Source organism: Musa acuminata, chromosome BXJ2-4, assembly GCF_036884655.1.
Source record: "Musa acuminata AAA Group cultivar baxijiao chromosome BXJ2-4, Cavendish_Baxijiao_AAA, whole genome shotgun sequence".
Lineage (NCBI taxonomy): Eukaryota > Viridiplantae > Streptophyta > Magnoliopsida > Zingiberales > Musaceae > Musa > Musa acuminata.
The window spans coordinates 4714212-4730934 of NC_088341.1; the positions used below are offsets into that span (position 1 = coordinate 4714212).

The 16723-nt window shown below is 38.2% G+C and overlaps 4 protein-coding genes across 5 annotated transcripts; 2 read left to right on the forward strand and 2 right to left on the reverse strand.

The window, feature by feature from the left end:
* Positions 1-522: 522 nt before the first annotated feature.
* LOC135609616 (vacuolar protein sorting-associated protein 32 homolog 2-like) lies at positions 523-3664 on the forward strand. The gene is made up of 6 exons (XM_065103051.1): positions 523-618; positions 2311-2396; positions 2490-2581; positions 2842-2956; positions 3036-3231; positions 3344-3664. Exons 1-5 carry the CDS (start codon positions 528-530, stop codon positions 3225-3227), a joined length of 576 nt encoding a protein of 191 aa, XP_064959123.1. The 5' UTR covers positions 523-527; the 3' UTR covers positions 3228-3231; positions 3344-3664.
* A 125-nt stretch (positions 3665-3789) lies between these two features.
* On the reverse strand, positions 3790-7255 carry LOC135609615 (E3 ubiquitin-protein ligase WAV3-like). Its single transcript, XM_065103050.1, has 4 exons — positions 6931-7255; positions 6194-6280; positions 4821-5208; positions 3790-4737 (listed from the first exon to the last, which is right to left on the reverse strand). Exons 1-4 carry the CDS (start codon positions 7021-7023, stop codon positions 3956-3958), a joined length of 1350 nt encoding a protein of 449 aa, XP_064959122.1. The 5' UTR covers positions 7024-7255; the 3' UTR covers positions 3790-3955.
* A 1548-nt stretch (positions 7256-8803) lies between these two features.
* Positions 8804-10325, reverse strand: LOC135582180 (zinc finger protein WIP2-like). 2 transcript variants are annotated; one of them, XM_065101988.1, is made up of 2 exons: positions 9528-10325; positions 8804-9378 (listed from the first exon to the last, which is right to left on the reverse strand). In XM_065101988.1, exons 1-2 carry the CDS (start codon positions 10113-10115, stop codon positions 8956-8958), a joined length of 1011 nt encoding a protein of 336 aa, XP_064958060.1. In that variant the 5' UTR covers positions 10116-10325; the 3' UTR covers positions 8804-8955. The 2 variants fall into 2 exon arrangements, with proteins under 2 accessions (XP_064958060.1, XP_064958059.1); XM_065101987.1 differs by having other exon boundaries at positions 8804-9405; positions 9528-10318.
* A 5327-nt stretch (positions 10326-15652) lies between these two features.
* On the forward strand, positions 15653-16153 carry LOC135609324 (cytochrome P450 86A7-like). Its single transcript, XM_065102437.1, has one exon. It carries the CDS (start codon positions 15653-15655, stop codon positions 16151-16153), a length of 501 nt encoding a protein of 166 aa, XP_064958509.1.
* The last annotated feature ends 570 nt before the right edge of the window (positions 16154-16723 follow it).

Here is a 16723-nt window from a genome sequence, read left to right on the forward strand (position 1 = left end):
TGCAAATCTTGTTGTCAGATTTGAACATCTACCTTGTGTGTCTTTTATTTTAAGCTTGTCCAACAAGAGAGAAATTATTCAGAAAACCTTCAATCTTGAAAGAAGTCTATATGAATGTACATTGTAAGGTTTAGTCAGTGAACTATGTTGTTTAGTGAACCTGAAATGTTTAAAGCAGTTACATTACATTACTGTTCTTGAAGCATGATTACTGGATGAAAGATTTGTGGTTGTGTTTTGCGAATATGACTAGCTTGGTCAATCAAACGTAAAGTTTCATCATATTATGTTTTCAACTTTTTTGTACTTGCAGATTCATACGTTCGATGCATAGTACAAGAAAGGTTTGTTGTCAGATGAAAGTAATATACTGTTCATATTACTTATATCTAATTTGCATGAATTTATTCATTATTCCTTGCAGATCTGGTTGTTTAGTGCAACTTTTAGAGTAGTTGCTATTGTTGTCTCCATGATTCATGATCTCTTTATAACTTGGTGTTATATATGTAATTCAGACACTTGCTATGCTAGAGAAAAAGGAGCAAGTTCTTCTGAAGAAGGCGGCTGCAGAGGTTGAAAACGCTAAGGAGTTTACAAGAGCAAAGAACAAGAGAGGTGGGTGTTGTAATCTACTATAGGAGTTTTGTCACAGATTATCTCATGGTAGCAGCCTATGACTCTAATGATTAGTACAATGTCTACAATTGGCTTTCCATGAAACATGTCTCTCATAAGTTCGTCCATCAGGATACAGTATCTGTAGATTATTTTATTTGTCTACAATATCATGCATATCTATTCTGTATGGCTTACTAGTCCTAAAGTTCGTAAATTGGACAAAGTACTCAAATTATGGACATCCTTATGGCACTAGGAGTGTTACCATTTGACCTTTTTCTGTTAGTTCCATCCTCCATGTTGTGGTAGGTCTCCTTGCTGATTTTGAGTTGTAAAAGTTAAATTTCCATTGATGATAAATGCATTACATGCTTTGTAGTTATGGAGGTATCATCTGGTTCTGTCTTTCTGTAATTTTTTTTTCATGTTTTATGTTAATTCAATATTTTTGTTCACTTGAAATTTTGCTGATAAATTTTCTCATTTTCATTTATTGAGATGATAAAGAGCTAAACGGTCAACACAACTAAGGGTTTAAGAATATGGTGAATGATTTTTAGTGTATCTATTAACCTCAAACATTGCACTAACACATCCTTCAGATAAAAAAATTAAGTATATTCACGACTCTGATCGTCCCTTGTGATTGCAGGATACTTCCACTAGGTTGCTTTAATCAAGAAGATGATTCTTATTTGTTTGCCCATCCATTGTGTCTTTTCTTAGCTTCTCTTGGTTGACTCCCTAGTGTTTGGATGTTTTGGCTTTGTGTACCTTGCATTAACAGTTTCCATCTTTGTCCTTCAAATTTTTTCACCATGAAGTTGGTCCTATTTAAGTATTTAGGATGATTTAGTTGTTTCAGTTGGACATGTACTCTAGCTTGTTTGTCGCTCATCAAAGAATTCTTAATGAAGATACCAAACAACTTATTGTGATTTTTAGATAATGTACATTAATAAGCAAGATTTTATTTGTAAACGATAAGGGCAAGTCTCTTTGCCTATAATTTCATCATGTTTTGCAGTTTAACAACCTACCATCTATATATTGTCAAGGACATCATCTTGTTCTTTGCCTATCTTTCTCAAATTATACCCATTTTTCCTGCAACATTATGCATTTTGTAGTTAGCACAATTTTGAAAATCTTCATGATTCATTCTTCTCTAAAATCATCTCTGGTTAGTAGCAAGGAGGTTGAAGTGGATTTTGCTTTATAAAATTGATAGGCACACACCAACCTACCTGCAGAAGGGATGTATTGTATATATTATTGGTTTAAAGGGCATTTGGTGAAGAGAGAAGATGGGATCACATGCTGGAGGATCCATTGTATATTCATTTAAGTGAATGGAATTTGGTTTTGTATAATAGAAATAAATCTCAATCTTAAAAATTGCAATGTTGTCATAATAATGATCCTACATTGGATTGATGAGGAATCATAGGATCAATTTAATAATATAATATGACCAATATAAATATATAACAAAGATCTATTTTGGTGGATTCATAGTACTTCTCAAAAAACAATTTAACTAAAGATAATTTGCATGTCAGTGGTATATTTAGAGGGTTAGGATGTTTTGATGATGTATTCTTATTGTTTTTATAGCCAACAATCTTACAAGAACAATCATCTATTTATAAAATTGAGCGTGTTTTTTATATTTTTGTACCATTACAGCTGCTATACAATGCTTGAAAAGGAAAAGGCTCTATGAGCAACAAGTCGAACAGCTTGGGAACTTCCAGTTGCGGCTTCATGATCAGGTTTCTTTTTTAAATTAAAGATGATTTTTCCAATGTTTATCTCTCATAATCAAGTTTATATTACTTCTTTTGGGGGGCTTGTTTATTTGTCAGATAATAATGTTAGAAGGTGCAAAAGCTACAACAGAGACTGTTGATGCACTGAGAACTGGAGCAGCAGCTATGAAGGCTATACAGAAGGCAACGTGAGTAGATAATATATGTTCAACTGGACATTGTATATAATGTTTGACTTGAATATGACCTTCTTATTCCTTCAGTAAATAGATGCATGTCTTATCTGTTATGTTACGCTATAGAAGGTATTTTGCACTCTTAACCTATAAGAAAAAACAAGCTTCATGACCAGACTTTGTCCAACTCTTGTTGAATTGTGTTTAATCTAATTATTCTGAAGCTCTGTGATTTATACATCTTAATTTTTAATTTATGTTGCTTGTGACAGTAATATTGATGATGTTGACAAGACAATGGATGAAATCAATGAGCAGACAGAGAGCATGAAACAAATTCAGGAAGCATTATCTGCTCCTATTGGAGGAGCAGCCGATTTTGATGAAGTACTTGCTTTCAAAATTATCTCCGATTTATTCTCCTTTTGTCTCTTGCGGTGTTTACTGTCTGTTTTGGATTTTTCAGGATGAATTGGAAGCAGAACTTGAAGAGTTGGAGGGTGTTAAGTTGGAGGAACAGGTGCTTCAGACAGCCACAACTGCTCCTGCTCCTCCAGTCCAAGTTCCTGCTGTTAGACTTCCCACTCAACCTGTGCCACATAAGAATACTTCTGATGCAGATGAATTTGCTGCATTACAAGCTGAGATGGCCATGTAGTGAGGTATTATGCCTTCTTATTACTGCACTTTGTGGCAAAAATAGAGTTTGCAGTTTTTTGAGTCAAACTACTATTGTTTCTGAAGTGATTCCATGTTGGATATATTATTTTGCAGGTCAACTCAATGCTGCTCCAAGAATGCACGTCCAAATTATTTCTGTAAATGATTTAGTATACTCTGATAGTTGTAGCAAGATGCTTTAAGCTGATAGATTTAGTCCTTTGGTGTGCATAAGTTTTAGCTGAGAGACAAGCTTCCTGTCTTCATAAATGGTTTTTTGAGCTGTCATTTCTGTAAACAATTCTGACTTGTTCTTGCCCACTATCTATTGATGCACATATATGTTATCCTAGTTCTCATAGAAGAGAAAATTGTGCCAAAGAATGAGAATTGATGTACGGTTCTATATTTCAAATACTGGATCATGCTACTCTATCCCCGGATCAGTATGGGTCCAGTTCGTTCTGGTTCTGGCATATACCGATACATGGTACACCACACCGGTGGATGATCTCTTCCAAGTATTGTTTTAACTTTAGAGCTGAACCATAGCAGGAGTATGAACCAAGAACTCATTCTTTCACCTGTAGATCATATTGTTTGCAGTTATCGAACAATTAGCATCATCGTTCTTTGTGTGGGCGCAAATGGTTCACCCTTCTTTGAGCCATGAATCGGCCAAGGTAACCCGAACACTCTACTCTAACAGTGTTACTTCTTCCTCTACTAACACACAGATCGTCTTGTCCGACCTCTCACTGTGTGCCATCTATCATCGTTAGTCAGTGTGGCAACCATCACTTCTCCTGTGCTTAACCTCTGCTCAGCTCCTCCTTCAACATAGCTGTAGTTGACAGCGAGGAAGCCGCAATTACCAATCAGGTCCACAGGTATCCTCCTTTCTTCTCCTCCCCTCAGATCTCCCAACACTATCCAACTGCCCTCACCTCCTATCCTCAGTTGCGTCTCTCTGATCATACCACCAAGCAATCTAGCTAAGAACTCGTCAAACTCCTGCAGTATACCCCCAGTTGACATCCCAAACCCAGAGCCGATATGAAATCTGTGAACCGGGATTGGGAACTCTAGGTCTCTGCAAACATAGCTTCGGGTCGAACTGTCTGAAAGGTGAAGGATGCAAGCAAGTGGGTTGTGGTGCACTCGGTCCTCCAGTATCTTGAGGCTTTTCCGGAGCCCTTCAACAGGTTCAGCTTCTCCAACACAAACTATGCGATCGATGGCTTGCACTGCTGCCTGCTTCCCTCGAGAAGACATCCGCCTTAGAGGAAAGGCACGGGTAGCAGTGGTGGCATAAGTGATGATGGCCAGCCGGTCTACAGCACGCAGCGAGAGGACCACAAGCACCATGGATTGCTTGAGGAGCCTTAGATAAGACCCACTCGGGCTCGCGACAAGAACCAGATCAATTGCCTGTCTCTGAGAGAGATTTACAGATAGGTAGGCTCTCTTCTGCCCATTCGGTGAAGTATCCTGCTGCAGAGACACAGCTACAGAAGATATAGCCAGTTGTGAGCGGCTGTGCAATGACACAGGTGTATGGCACAGGGATAACGGCCAGGGAAGTGATTACCTGATGGTGCTGAAGCTGGAATGATCGCAAAGTGGAGGCGAGGCTGGATGGATTCAGTGTCTTCTTCAAGCTCGACAGGTTCATCATCATTGTAACAATTGGCATGGAGAAAGGATCTGTGGTTGACGCTGGAAGCGGTAATTGAATCATCGAGGATGCGGAGGACGGGATCAGTGTTGTTTATGGAGGGTGCAGTGAGCTCGTGTGGAAGCTGTGACCAATGTGCTCGGCAGATGGGGCATGTAACGCTTCCGTGCCGGACGTTGGATGCAATGCACATGAAGTGAAAAGTATGCATGCATTGAGCTGTGAAAATTCTCTGGTTGCCAGCGACATCAGTGCTTCCATTATCACAACTGAGATGCTCCAAGCATATTGCGCATGCTCTCTGCAATTAGTGTAAGAAAGGAAGCTTCAGTAGCAGTTGTTAGAAGGCTAGCAGGGAACTGAGAAGAATATAAGCAACAACTCAGGAACTATGACTTCAGTATTCTTGTCTCTTAGGATCTGTCTGCACCACTAAGATTAACATAATGTGTAATCATGTGAGAATGCATCATTCACACAAAATGTATAACCATAATGGCTGACTATGAATTGATGCTACCATGGTACTGGCAACTGTTGCCTATGCAGAAACCATATGAGATCTTGCCATTTCATGTGTACTTCATGTGTACCGGTAGCTGTTGCCAACATCAGCACCAATGAGATTCTAACATTAAAATGCTTGCTTTGTCTTGTTACACTTGTGGAGTTGCCACAGATATTAAGTAATGCATTGTTTCATATTAAGATGTGAAAAAAGTAATAAATTTTATGAACAATGATCACAATAACATACCCTATTTACTGCTAATATACTGCCATTAGAGATATGTGTAACTAGTTTGGGCACTTTGATGTGTACAAAAGCAAATAACAGCAGTCATTATAGCTTATATATTGCTAATATACTGCCATAAGAGATTGTATATAACCAGCTCGAGAACTTTGATATACAAAAGCAAAAAGATAAATAAAAAAAAACCATTATCGAAAGGTAAACTCGAGAAGAACAATAAGAAATATTTAGTTCTGAGATCAAAAGACTCGTGTTTGTAAATCAACACAACTAAAGAAAATTAGCTACTTAAACAATATACAAGAACTAAAATCTGATTCAAGTTTAAAGGCCTCACTGAATTAAGTATATATGAAAATCAGAATGAGAATTGAGAACAATATACGTCAGCATAATTGTATTAAGAATTACACATAATTTAAAGCATAACAAAAGAACAGTTATGCATCAGTACATTTGTATTAATTTTACGGTGTTGAACTGTTAGAGGATGAACCAGATAGGAAGTATGAAGAAGAAAGAACAGTACCTTATTATCAGGGGCGCCTTTTTGCTCTAATCCCTCAGGTTTTCCTTCTGCAATCTCGTCCGTTTTACTAGCGGTAGAGCATGAGATCTGAGTAGTGGAATTGAATCAGGGAACATTAGAATAGAAGTTAAAAGCTAAAAACACAAGATGGAGGAAAGGGGAAAATGAAAAGAAGATTTACTGACAAAAGAACAGGATAATGATTAAAAAGTGGATAATTCATACGCACTGTTGTTGGGGCATCTAGTTATTGACATGCATATTAGAAGAACTAATGTGGTAGCATAAAATCCCAAAGATTTTTAGCGGTTAGTATGATCTAAGCTACTAAATTCAGCATAAAAAGTATAAGGTTGTAAGAACAAGCTCACTGAAGGAGAAAATTGATTGATTTCGGACAAGATTAGGACACTCCGCGGATGAACGAGGGACTGATTGCGAGACGAAGTATACTTGGAAGCCTAAATTAACCTACAAAGAGAAAAATGCCCTAATTCGACGCAAGGCGTTGGGCAAAATTGCCCGATTTTGATCGATTCTGTCACGAGAACCACTGCGTAAGAGAGAAATTGGGGTCAATGCACCACAATTGCGATCCAAAATCGTATCTTTTCGAGGAAAAGATCCAGGAGAAATAGCACCTCACAAGTACAAGAAAACAGCCGATCTGTTATCGCTTTCTTTTAGGGGGAAATCGAGACAAGAACGGAGGTAAAACAGAAGGAAAGAGGGAACACCGTTTCATCGGAAGGGGCGTCACCGGGGAAGGAAGCACATGGGAAGCCGATCCTCTTCGCCGCTCTCCTCCATCTCGATGTCCCTCCACCCATTCCAGCCCACCGCCGAAGCAGAGCAAAAAGCTTCGCCTCCTCCGATGTGGTCTTCGCTGCCGCCGCTCCACGCGCGGACACAAAGTCCACCTTTTGCCTTGCCCAGAGTCGGACGGGTCGAAGCAGCAGCTAAAGGTCAAGATTGGCATGCAGCAGAAGCAGTGGAACGTGGGATTGTCATCCAAGTGTTGAGAGATGGCCATAGGGCCGGTTGGTGGAAAAGATCACGAGGATGGTGAGGTCACTGGAGCAGCCGTTAATACTTATTATGGATTTGATACCAAAATATTTATTTTTTGTTCTCTTTTTTTTGTTTTTGTTTTTGGGAAAGTGTTCAATTTGCAAAATTCTCTAATAATATTTTTTATTTAATACATGAAATACTTGTAGTCATCAACTTCTTTTTTTATTTTTTAATATCTCGATCCATATTCTATTATTTTTATATTATATTTTTTTCATTGTTGTTCTTTGACTAGCATCGAATGCAATCCAATTAAGATCTCAAATATTTAAAAGCATGCAGAATTGGCTGTTGATGCATGGAAACATCTTAACAAATTGGAGTGAGAGATGACAAGACGTAGGGAAGTAAAGGACAGGAAGTGCGGAACCCAAGTCTTTTTTGCATGCTTGTTTGAGATACATATAAACACTGCTCTGCTGGACGGCACGTAGCCAGCGTGATGGGTGTGGGAGATGGATAGATAGTGGTTGATCTGACATGTCGACGGGCCCTTCGTTGACTTCTCTTCTCTTCTCTCTCTTAGGCTCCCTCTCAATCTGCCTATATACACTTCTCTCTCTCTCTCTCTCTCTCTCTTCGGTGTTCCTTACAGAAATCTAATAATTGATTTATCCATCAGCAGCACACACATCTACGATCCCAAAGCACAAGAAGGCTGAGTCGACTTGCAGGGTTTGAACAAGCCTTACGGCTTCTGATTATACTTTTCAGACTCACTGCATGCTTCCTCTGCAGCTTTTTTACTGTTCTCAGTTGCAGCCGATGGCATGACGGATCGTAGAATAGAATACTTGTGGTAGAAAGGGTCGGTTTTGGTCATTTCGGAGAGAAGAAGAGGTAGTGAAATGAGTGCCACCTTAGAGCTTCTGGTCTCTGCAGCGGTGAGGAAGAAGACTAAAAGGTTGATGGTGTAGGAACCCTAAAATATGTTTCTGATCAAGTAACAGTGTCGAGACATGCATCTGTTTGTGAGATTGCAGGATTACTGGGACAGTGGTTGGGTACAAAACCTTGCATTAAAGTGAAGGAAAAGGTAAAGCCTAAATTTGAAGCATAAGGAAAAGGAGCTTAGGCTGTAATCATTGTGCTAATAGTGGGAGAAAAAGGTCAGACAACCTCAACAGATATTTCCTGTTTCTTTTTCCACGGCTGGTAAAGCAATCAGAAACAAAAACAGAGGCAAAACAACGAAGTGAATAGAATTCATAATTACGTTCAGACATAGAAAATGAAGATAACAGTAAAATGATGAGAGATACGATACAAGTGAGATTAAACAGATTACTCTTAAAGCCAATGCATAAAGAGATATCACAGAGAGGATGATAGGCAAATGAAGCAGCAGGAAAATGCAACTTTACAGTCTTTAAACCGAAAGAATCATGATCTTTACTGCTTTCTTCCCTTCTCTTTTTCTGCTTTTTGTCTACCTGAGAACAAGTACACAATAATTCTTTTTTCCTTGTGTAAATATTTACTGTGTTCTTATTTCATTATAAACGAGAAAGAAGGCAAGATTAGCCAAGCCATCCATCGATCAACAACAATTTATAGTCAAATATATGAGCCTACATTAATGTTGTAGTATATGAATCTAACACTTGTAGATGGATGAGAGCAGAAAGCACAGTAGCTAAATGGAATGGAGAACGAAGGCAGTGGTGATACACTCTGGCTTGGTGTACTTAGTGCAGTTCATGTCGGCTGTGATCACTGTCTTGCTCGATCTCAGATGATGGCTCGTCCTCCTCGTCAAAGCAGTCGATTCCACAGGCCGCGTGACCCTGCCCGAAGGCCTTGATGTGGTCCTTGAGGGACCTCTTGTGCTTGAAGTCCGACCCGCAGGTGCAGTACCACAGCTTGCCGCAGTTCTTCTCGTGGGTTCGCCAGTCGCCTCGGACGGCCAAGGCCTTGCCGCACTTGCGGCACGCGAAGGGCTTGACTCCATGCTTCCTCCTGTAGTGGGTCTGGAGAGTCCGGAAGTCCTTGAGCGGCTTCGATCTCGGGTGGTCGATGTTGTTCCTGCAACCTGGCGCGCAGCAGTAGCACGGCAGCCGCAGCATCGCCGTCGGCTGCGTTCCCCGCAGCGACTCCGGTCCCTTCCTATACTGTGATCCATGACCCCACATATGCATCTATTTGTTACGCCCACAGGGTAAATGACGAACGCGGTGGATCAGAAACCCATGGCATATGGCAATACATAATGCAATACATCAAAAGCAAGCTTATAGCAGGGAGAAAAAGAGCAGCTCACCTGCATGTTATTGTATCTGTTGAAGGTCTTGCAGCACACGAGGCAAGAGAACTGGGTAGGACCTAACAGGATCTGAGAGGGAGTTGGGATCCAATACTGACCCTTAGTAAGCCTCCCAACGATGGGGTAACATAAAGGAGCAGCATCACCGCCACCATCTTCTTCACGCTCTTTCTCATCATCTGCCGAAGCAGGGGAGACCCCGGAGCAAACGTCAGCCGTACTGGGGCTCGGAAGCCCTATGCGGAGGGCCACCATCACAGCCTCGTCTTCCCCATTCTCCCCATCGTTCAAGCATTTTTTGCTGCTGTTGCCACCATAGTCATCAGAAGGGGAAGCGCTGCAGGCGGTTTCTTCCTCGTGCTGGTGGAGGTCTGTTGGGCTCAGACTGAGGAGGGGAAGGGCTTCTCGGAGGGGAGGGGAGGGAGGTGGTGGCGAGTAGAGGTGAGTGGTGTTGTAGTTGATGTAGTTTGAGTAGAAGTTGTAGGTGGAAAAGGGAGGGGGAGGAGGAGGGGGAGGAGAAAGGTTGCAGGAGAAGGGATGGTGGTTGAAGCAGCCTTCCAAGAAATTGTGGTATGGATCTGCCATTGTAGGGACTTGCAAGAGCTTGGTTGTGGCAGATGGGTTGTGGATGAGGATACTACTTATGATATACTGTTACTGTGTTATGTGAGAGAGAGAGATGGGGGAAGACAAAAGAGAAGATAGGACTGGGGAGGAAGTGTGGAAAGTGAAAGCAGATGGGAGAAAAGGATTCATAACTCTGATGCTCTAGAAAGTCCATCTTTAAGTTCAATAGGGAGCTATACATTACCTTGGGACTTGGAACAACAAATACTCCACATATATTTGCTCATTTATATCATGACTGCCTGAAGAACAATATAAACACTGTAACATCCCATGTTAGGCTTTGAATATCATATGTGCCACCATCCACCCCTAAAAATAGACATACTTTTTCTCATTATTGATTTCAATTTGAAGGTGAATTGGACTGATTACAAACAGTAGTATTAAACTGCATGCTAAGTTGCTTTCCCATATAGAATCTAACACAAGATTACTGGTATCATAAAACAATGTGATCATATGAACTGGTTGAACATCTTGATTCTATCATTTGCAGGAAATATGGCATGGCATCTGGTTAAGGTGTTGTGGTGATTGGGGAGGTAGTGGGGGTGTTTGGTCAAAGGCTTCATGAACAGTCATGGAAGTGACACAAGGACTTATTGCTAGCTTTGTTTTTTTATGTAGGACATGTTCACATGCCATTGATCATGATATTATCTTCCCTTGCTTATGGAATGTTAGTAAAATTAATTATAATTTTTAAATTCCTTTTTTTAATCTTTTAATATTATTATCTATTTGAGGAGTGCCTCAAATATCATCTTATTATCTTCAATCAAGTTTTGAATTGGTTGACTCATGTTGAGAGTAAAGTTCTAAATGAATATGACACTTGAATTAGCTTCGACCTAACTCAATTCAACTCATCTTTGTGGTGGAATAAGATTAGGTTAGGTTAGTGATGTATTGGATTGTTCAAGTTCAAAATGAAAGAAGAATTCGATTGTTCTAGTTGAGTATTCACAACTAAGTTCAATAAAAATCAACCCAATCGAGCTTGTTGATTGAGTTGAATTAGAACAGATTCAAGTTGACTTACAAGTATCATATGATTTATGCAGATTAAATTGACCAAATAGGATGGGAGACAAAAGCTTAGTTAAGACCATGCTGTTATGCAACTAGTGACATAATTCTTATGCTGAATCATGATAAATATAAATGTCCAATTTTGATCATAGACATATTCCTCTTAATTATTCAACCACTGCACCAAAATGAAAGCATAAATCAATTTGATCCTTTAACAACATTTATAACCCAAAATTTTGTTTGTGATACATGAATTTATTATTATCTCACCCATAAAGGATTAATATTTTTACAATTCTTCCACTCCCACAAGGTCCTTGCTGCCCATGACACCAACATAAGATGGTAACATAACAATAAAGAAAAACACACAGCTTGAAATGTATGCGCGTGTGTGTGTGTGTGTGTGTGTGAGAGAGAGAGAGAGAGAGAGAGAGAGAGAGAGGTGGTTTGGGTGGGGAGGCCATGCATCTCCATCGATATGTGCCAAATGGTGCCGAACTTATGGCAGGCAAACTACAAGGAAATGGCCACCCAACATAAACTAATGGCTCACTGAGCACTGTAGGTGGCCCGGACATCCCTACAATGAACAGTGCTGCATTGGACAGAGATCATTAAATGTAAATGGTAACAGTTGATATGTTCAAGGGCTACAGGAGTTAACACACACCATCTTGTAGGGTACCTTGCACAGGAGTTCTATTTCATTTCCAGATGGCATAAACAAGCATAACAACAATGATGACATCATATTAAAGCAGTGTCTATAGAGAGAGAGAGAGGAGGAGGAGGAGGAGAGAGACATGATGAATTGTGAAGGATATAACAGTTTGGAATACTCGAATCGTAGGGAGACTATGCACTTAGTCCAAGTGTCTTAGGGTTTAGGGTTTTAGAAAAAGGGGGAGAGAGAGAGAGATAGTTAGAAGAGAAGTACAAATTAACATAACTTCTCTCTCTCTCTCTCTCACACACACACACACATGCACAGATGTAACTTGTCTTTGCCATCAGGAACATGAACACTCCTTCAGCACGTAACTTGTGCTGTCAGTGTTCCTCCGCATGTGAAACCACTTCGGCACTGCACACGTACAGGATGTCTAGACCTCGACACATCCTTTTCCCGTTAGCTAGGCAAATGTGAGGATGAACTCTCTTGTTGACGCTTTACTTTCCCCCTGGGAAAGTACTGTATATCACTGCTCTGCAGACTTGTATATGTGTAGAAACGCATGCATGCATGCAAGACGACTTATCCTTCGTATGTACATGTATATATATACGTGTGAGTATTCAACAAGCACATGATCCAGCTTGCAGATCCAGTTATCCCCATGAATGATTGGAGTCCCTCCACCATCTGTCTCTTCCTTCTTTTCTGTACATATATGATTGGGATAGTGGGACAGTGTTGATGTCTGCAACTCAAAGATCCTTCTTTAAAGTGAATGATACATCTGTAGGGAACGACGCAATGACTTTTTCTCGAGGTTTGTCGTTTGCTTTTCTCCCCCATTTAGTGGTGGAATGTGGACGGTCACATTAATGATCGATACCAGAGAATTAAGAAGGTGTTCCTCTTCTTTTGTTTTGGGGCTCACACGCTTTTGACAACAATGATCGAATTGATTGCAGATTTCTCATTCATGTCGGCCAGCAAAGGAGACGTGATGAAAGCCATCTACTATTTCACCTCAAAATCATATGAATGAGAAGCTTCACTCATCGGTCATCGACAATGTAAATTAGATTATTTTGATGAACCTGTATGGTTAGATGAGTGTTAGATTCTCCTAAAAGCTGCATCACTTGTAATGTAGGCCTACTAAGACAACGAAAGTGATCAGCGTATCTCGAGAATTCTGGTCAGAAATATCTATCTCAGAATTCTGCAGTGAGTTTTTCCGATGCACTTGTTATCGCAACGTTCATTATATCAAGAGATAAAATACATTAAAGGTCTTATAGAAGAATGAATGAAATTGATTATTGATTTTTGAAGGAAGAAAAAAATCTAGAGAAAGATTCATATTAAATATAATGAATGTAATGTATCTGAGGACTATATAAACCTCATGTGTTAAATCATGAAGTTATAGTAATTTTATTTAAGTGAAACAAAGAATTTGTTGTCTTAACATTTGGTAGCCCCATCTCTTCTCCCAATCTGTTTTAACATTTGGTATCAGTCAAGCCATGGCCTCTTTCTCAAACACCTTCCAACTTTAAATCCTTAGACTGAAAAAAGATAATTATAATATATGTTGTATCCAAATAAAAGTTTTTCTAGGTTTTCAAGATGTATGGGAGTTTATAGAAAATAGATTTAATAAACCAAGTCTAGTAGAAGAAGAAGCATTGGATAGAGAAGCAAGAAAATAACTCACGGATCAAAGAAAGAAGATGAAAAAAGCTTTATTCATTATTTACCAAAAGCTTAATTATATAATTTTCAAGATCATTATTCCAACAAAGACTTTAAAACAAGTTTGAAAAATATTTCAAAAAACATTCGGGGGTATGGACAAGGTAAAAAAACTTTGTTTACAAATTTTACCAATTTATTTTGAAAAATTATAACAAGATAGTTCTAAATTTATTTCTGATTTCTTTTCAAAAATCATTTCTATTGTTCATAAAATGAGAAGAAATAATGAACAAATAAATGATATAAAAGATATAAAAAATAATAATATCTCTAAACCAAAAGTTTGATTTTATTACTATAGCAATTAAAGAGTTTTGGAACAAATATTTTTAGAGAGATTCAGAGATATAGTAAATGTAATAAATATAATATATTAATGGGGACCATATAAATGTTGGGTGATATAGAATTTTGAAGTTACAGTAAATTTTCTTTAGTGAAACAAAAAATATTATATCTTATCTTTATTCTTTCTTTACGTGTTATCCTGCATATCCCTAATTATCACCTGAATAAATTATATATTTTAATGGATTTATAATCGATGGTTATGTGAAGTGGTGGAGAAGCTGTTGATTGGTTTTATTATTGTTAGTGTGGTTTTTGAGTGACATTAGGATCCGAGTTATGCTTTGTAGTTCATTTTGGATATGATATTTCTTCGTTTGTACGATAAGAACATTCAGTTGATAGCTCATTCGTCTCTTCTGATAACTACGAAAATGTGGAAGAAGAACTACTTCTTTCTAGTGGAGACTTTAATGCTAATACTTTTGCTATACTTGAAAGGACGAAATATATAATAATGCTTCTTGTATTAGTAGCTTAAGTAAAGCTGAAAGCATCCCAACTAATATAAAGTAACCATAGAGGATTATAGTCAAAGATCAAAAAGACAATGTGCATAAACTTCTCAAAGCTCTACACGAACAAAAATAAATTATAAAGAAGTATTAGACATATATAAAGTCATTGATGATGTTATTTATTGTCTTTAGGTTGATGATATGAAATTAGTGGAAGGTTTTAATCAAAACATAATAAAGAATTTGAAATTATAGATTTATGAGTAATGAAATATTTTATTTTAGAATTCAAATGAAACAGTCATAAAAAAAATATTTCTCATTAAAAATATATTGGAAAAGCTTAAATCTTAAATCAATTTTTACTCTCCGAGTTTGAACAAAGACTATTATAAAATGATAGAACTGAAAAAGGTCGATGTAACTCTTCTTCAAAGTCTTGTTGTTTTTTATTTATCTTATAAATTCAAAACATAATATTTTACTTAAGTATGATTACAAGGTTCATTAATGATCCAAACATTACATCAAGTACTGAAAAAAAATTTATTTGGAGCTATATAAACGTTGGATTGATCCTATTTTGTTATATTTTGAATTTCTTAGAGTTTAAGGAAGCAAAGATAAACGTTCGATTGATCCTATTTTCAATAATAACAAAGTACTATTAGTCTAAGATCAGACCAAATAAAAGAAGAAGAAATCAAGACAGAAAAAAAAATTATTGAACTTCAAAAATAAAAAAAAAGTACGAGATCGAACGACGGAATACTTGAGGTTTGAATTGATCTATATGTAGATATCACTTATTTATATATGAAAAATATAAGAATCACTAATTTCTACAACTCCGTCTAACTTTCTTTGAAATCTTCTAAAATATATTTTAAACTAGGAATTTCTTATCCCTAAAACTCTATTTAATCATATTTAAAATATAAAATATTAATTTATGATATTTCAAAATATACTTTAATTTCTCCTAATCTATAATGTCATGCTTAACTGTCACAAGGATGGAATGACGATGATCAAAGTGTTCTTCAGAGTACATGTGAAAATTACCCTTTAGATCTGTCCAAAAATCTAACTGAATCAAATTGCTCCATCCTCGGCGACTTCCTCGACCACAGCATCTTCAACTCCGATCGAGATACCTGCCTCTTCCAACGCAAGACTGCTGCATTAGAGTTCACCATCACATGCTCCGAATCGCCATGTCGCAGAGGGTCTGCCGTTCCATCCACCTCCGCTTTCTTCCCATCCTCAAAGAAGCTTCCGCGAGGTACAGGGTCGTCGACCTCCAGGATCTGCTCCTCCGGCTCACCTTTGACAACATATGCGGCCTCGCCTTCGGCAAGGACCCGGAGACGCTCGCACTCGACCTCCTGGAGAACGCCTCCGCCGTCGCCTTCGACAACGCGGCCGAGGCCAGCCTCCATCGCTTCATCTTCCTCGAGTTTGTCTGGCGGTTCAACAAGTGGCTCCAAGTTGGCATGGAGGCCACGCTCACGTGCAGCGTCGCGCACGTCGACGGCTACCTGTCGGCCATTATCAAGGCCCGGAAGCTGGAGCTAAGAGACGGCCGGAACTACGTCAACGTCCTCTCTCCCTTCTGCAGAAGGGCACTTACACCGACTCTTTTCTCCAGCATGTGGTGGTCGCGCTCAGCTAGTTTTTTTAGCTGGTCACGGCGTATATTAGAGCCACAGAGATGATAATATCTGGTTTTAAATTTTCTTATTGAAGAAGATACTATGAAATATTATAGTCAAGTTGGTGGATTTGGATTTTTTCGATCAGTCTAATAACAAAATCTGGAAGACTTGTTTAGAGTTTTATCTCGTTACGAAGAGATAAAGAATTTTAAATGCAAAGATTGACATTATATTAAAAAGATCTATTTATATCTTTGAACACATTATTCATTACAAATTTGGATCACTCTTGATATATTACTCAACAAAAAGAATATGACTCGACTATCGTATTTTGAAGAATGATTTGATAAATACTATCCAAGATGATCTCTTAATTTTATAATATTTTTTAAAAATTAAAAATTTATGTTTAGAGATATCACTCTTAGATCCAAATGAGCATATTTCTGATGCACGAATGAAACATTATATTATTCATGATCTTCGAAAAAAAAATATTCTTTATGCCATATCTATTCAAGGATGCGTTCAAAAATCATCCTTAATAGAGTTGAAAAATCTTCTTATTTCTTAAGAATCTTTAGCTCATCAAATAATACGAGCTTATTTCAGGAAGAGATGAAGATA

Excerpts from the sequence above, each read along its gene's own strand:
- LOC135609615 (XM_065103050.1), bottom strand. The coding sequence starts at position 7,023 with ATGGGTGGAGGGACATCGAGATGGAGGAGAGCGGCGAAGAGGATCGGC. Across the intron at positions 5,209-6,193 it reads AAGGCGCCCCTGATAATAAG|AGAGCATGCGCAATATGCTT; the intron begins GTACTGTTCTTT and ends CACTAATTGCAG. Across the intron at positions 4,738-4,820 it reads TCCAGCTTCAGCACCATCAG|CTGTGTCTCTGCAGCAGGAT; the intron begins GTAATCACTTCC and ends TATCTTCTGTAG.
- LOC135582180 (XM_065101987.1), bottom strand. The coding sequence starts at position 10,115 with ATGGCAGATCCATACCACAATTTCTTGGAAGGCTGCTTCAACCACCAT. Across the intron at positions 9,406-9,527 it reads ACAGATACAATAACATGCAG|ATGCATATGTGGGGTCATGG; the intron begins GTGAGCTGCTCT and ends CGTAACAAATAG.
- LOC135609324 (XM_065102437.1), top strand. The coding sequence starts at position 15,653 with ATGTCGCAGAGGGTCTGCCGTTCCATCCACCTCCGCTTTCTTCCCATC.
- LOC135609616 (XM_065103051.1), top strand. The coding sequence starts at position 528 with ATGCTAGAGAAAAAGGAGCAAGTTCTTCTGAAGAAGGCGGCTGCAGAG. Across the intron at positions 619-2,310 it reads AAGAGCAAAGAACAAGAGAG|CTGCTATACAATGCTTGAAA; the intron begins GTGGGTGTTGTA and ends GTACCATTACAG. Across the intron at positions 2,957-3,035 it reads GAGCAGCCGATTTTGATGAA|GATGAATTGGAAGCAGAACT; the intron begins GTACTTGCTTTC and ends TGGATTTTTCAG.